This window comes from Nestor notabilis, unplaced genomic scaffold (assembly GCF_000696875.1).
Source record: "Nestor notabilis isolate BGI_N333 unplaced genomic scaffold, ASM69687v1 scaffold16878, whole genome shotgun sequence".
Taxonomy (NCBI): Eukaryota; Metazoa; Chordata; class Aves; order Psittaciformes; family Psittacidae; genus Nestor; species Nestor notabilis.
The window spans coordinates 7,483-10,293 of NW_009941647.1; the positions used below are offsets into that span (position 1 = coordinate 7,483).

General features: G+C 61.2%; 1 protein-coding gene across 1 annotated transcript in view; it reads right to left on the reverse strand.

Annotated features, from left to right (window-relative positions):
- LOC104410746 (rho guanine nucleotide exchange factor 11-like) overlaps positions 1-2,595 on the reverse strand; it is a gene marked incomplete at both ends in the record, with an annotated part of 8,579 nt that extends 5,984 nt beyond the window's left edge. Inside the window, 7 exon segments of the mRNA XM_010020997.1 lie at positions 399-543; positions 900-923; positions 1,169-1,202; positions 1,205-1,263; positions 1,353-1,449; positions 1,916-1,958; positions 2,497-2,595. Of these exon segments, the coding sequence (XP_010019299.1) occupies positions 399-543; positions 900-923; positions 1,169-1,202; positions 1,205-1,263; positions 1,353-1,449; positions 1,916-1,958; positions 2,497-2,595 (501 nt within the window).
- Between the last annotated feature and the right edge of the window lie 216 nt (positions 2,596-2,811).

Genomic DNA, 2,811 nt, shown 5'->3' on the forward strand with positions numbered 1-2,811 from the left:
CTCAGCCTGGAGAAGAGAAGCTGCTGGAGACCTCAGAGCAGCTTCCAGGGTCTGAAGGGGGCTACAAGGATGCTGGAGATGGGACCTTCATCGGGGACTGGAGCGATAGGACAAGGGGTGATGGGTTCAAACTGAAACAGGGGAGATTTAGGTTGGAGATAAGGACATTCTTCCCTGTGAGGGTGGTGGGACACTGGAATGGGTCGAAGCTGTGGCTGCCCCATCCCTGGCAGTGCCCAAGGACACAGGGGCTTGGAGCAGTGGAAGGTGTCCCCGGCTGTGGCAGGGGGTTGGCACTGGATGAGCTTTAAGCTACTTTCCAACACAAACCATTCCAGCACTCTCTGATCCAGCAGCAAAGCCCAGCCCCAGGGCTGAGGAGCAGCAGAGCCACCCACCTTCTTGGCCTTGGGGAAGAAGGGCAGCCACTTGTCCCTGTCCGGGAGGGACGGAGCCTTCTCGCTGGCGCCGGCTGCCCGGGGCTCCCGGCTGCGGATGCCGGCGTGGTTCATGTAGGTGCTGAGGGCAAAGGCCATGGGGGAGCTGCAAGAGAGGAGAGCATGAGGCTGGAGATCTAGCTCTGGGAGGCAATGGAGGAGGCTGAGATGTCCTGTGGGACTCTGGGGGCAGAGAGGGTCCATTCCAGCCCGGGTTGGGATGCAGGGCAAGGGAGAAGGGAGGGAAGGCAAGGAGCAGGTCAAGAGGGTGAGCTGGGGCTGCAGCCAGCACCCTGGGACCCTGAGGTCAGTGTCCACCCGTCCCCAGGAGCACCCTAGAGCCCACAGGGATCTGCTTGGCACGGGAAGGGGATGCTCCTGTGATGCCTTTTGTCTCCTCAGCTACGAGCTGTAGGGCAGCCACATCTGGATGTGCTCCTGCTGTGCCCTGGGACCACTCACCTCCTGTCCTCTTCATACTTGGAGCTGGAAAGAGAGATGGGGAGGGATGAAAGAGCTTGGTAGGAACAGGCTCCTCTCCTCAGCACCCTCCACCCCTCACTCCTCCTGCTCCAAACTCTCCTTCCCACCTCCCACGGCAAAAGTGGGGATGGGGCAGGATCAAGGAGCGGAGCTAAGGTCGAGGCCAAGCCCCTTCCCAATGCCCTCGCACCGAATCCAAGCGGAGAGACGCTTCCCAATGCACAGGACAGGGTGGCACCAGCACTCACAGGATGTCACCCAACTTGGCCAGCTGCTTCTCTGATCCAGGTCCAGGAGGTCGTTCTCCCCATAGAGACTGCCCAGGCCCATGGTGCGCTTGGTTCTGTGGAGGACCCCATCAAGGCCATGAGCCCAGGCACCGGCCACCCACATGGGCAGGAGCCTCTTGAGCTCCCGGGCAGCTGCATCTACCTGTAGTCCTGGATCTGCTCCTGGATCTCAGGCATCACCATCTCCTGGGCTTCAAAGAGGGCGGCTCGGACATCATCCCCATTCCGCAGCCGGGTCTCTGGGGTGGGAGAGGAGAAGCAGTGTCACAGCAGGCAAGGAAGGGCACAAGGGATCTTCTGGATGGGGCTTGAAGCAACCTGCTCTAGTGGAAGGTGTCACTGCCCATGGCAGGGGGGTGCAACTGGATGAGCTTGAAGGTCCCTTCCAACCCAAACCATTCCAGGATTCTGGCAGCCTCAGGCCTTTGGGCAGAGTGGGGCAGCAGGGGGACCACAGAGCCTCCCCCTGCAGAGCCCAGCCCCTCACTAACTGGTTTCCAGGCTGGGACAACCTGTCTCCCACTTTGCACACCAGGGCTGAGACATCTGCCTGGAACAAGAGCCTGGGAATTGCTCAGGAGCCCCATTCCCAAACCTCGGCACATCTCTAAGTGGGCAACAGGCCGAAATCCTTTGGGATCCTGACCTGGCATCCCAATGAACAGCCTCTGTGAGAGGAAGGGACCAGCGAGGCTGATCACTCACCGATCTCAGCCAGGAGCTGCTCGGCCACTTTGACCCGGAGAGGCTGGGGAGGGAAGGCACAACACAAGAGCAGCTCAGCACCAGGGTCCCCTTCCCCGTGCAGGGCAGGGAGGAGCTGGGGCACCCTCAGAGCAGTGTGGGGAGGGTGCCCTGTGCCCCTGCACCATCACCCCCTGGCAAGCTCCGCAGCCAGAGAGGTGGGAGCTGGTTACCACCCACAGCGAGCACCCAGCGCTCATCCCAGCACCCAACACATCCCAGCACCCAACACAACCCCCTCTGGAGCAGCACAAGGGGATCCCGCTCCCTCCAAAGGAGCAGCACTAAAGGGAATGTCTGGAGCCTTGTCCCCCGCCAGGACCCCCCTCTCCTGCCTGCACCAGGGGTGCCTCAGTTGTGCAATGCCTGATGCAACCTCCTGCACTGACAGAGGAACCAGCAGCAGCAAAGTGGTGTCAGTGGCAAAACACCACGAAAAGCATCCCCGTGCAAGGGGCACGATGGATAACGCTGGTTTTCCAGGGGATCCCTGGCAGGGACAAGGAATCCTGTGCTGGCTCCCGGCTGAGTCCTGCCCTCACCGCGTTCCTGTCCAAGAAGATATTCCAGATGTCCTTCCCCAGGCTCCGGGAATCCTTGGCTGTCGTCTGCTGGCAAACGTCAGTGCACAAGTAGAAGAGCTGCAAGGAGGGGAGAGCAGAGGTGGGCAGTGAAGGAAGAGGAGGGCTGGGAAGCGGGGAGGAGGAAGGCTCAGGGCAGAGCCTGGAACAGGAAACGCTGTGGGGTCTGGGAGGGCAGCACCCCTGTGCCACGCCTGGAGGAAGGGGAGGAAGCGTAACCCTGCGCTGGGCTTCCCTCTGTGTGTGTGTGTGTGTGGAAAGCAGTGGCTGGCAGCA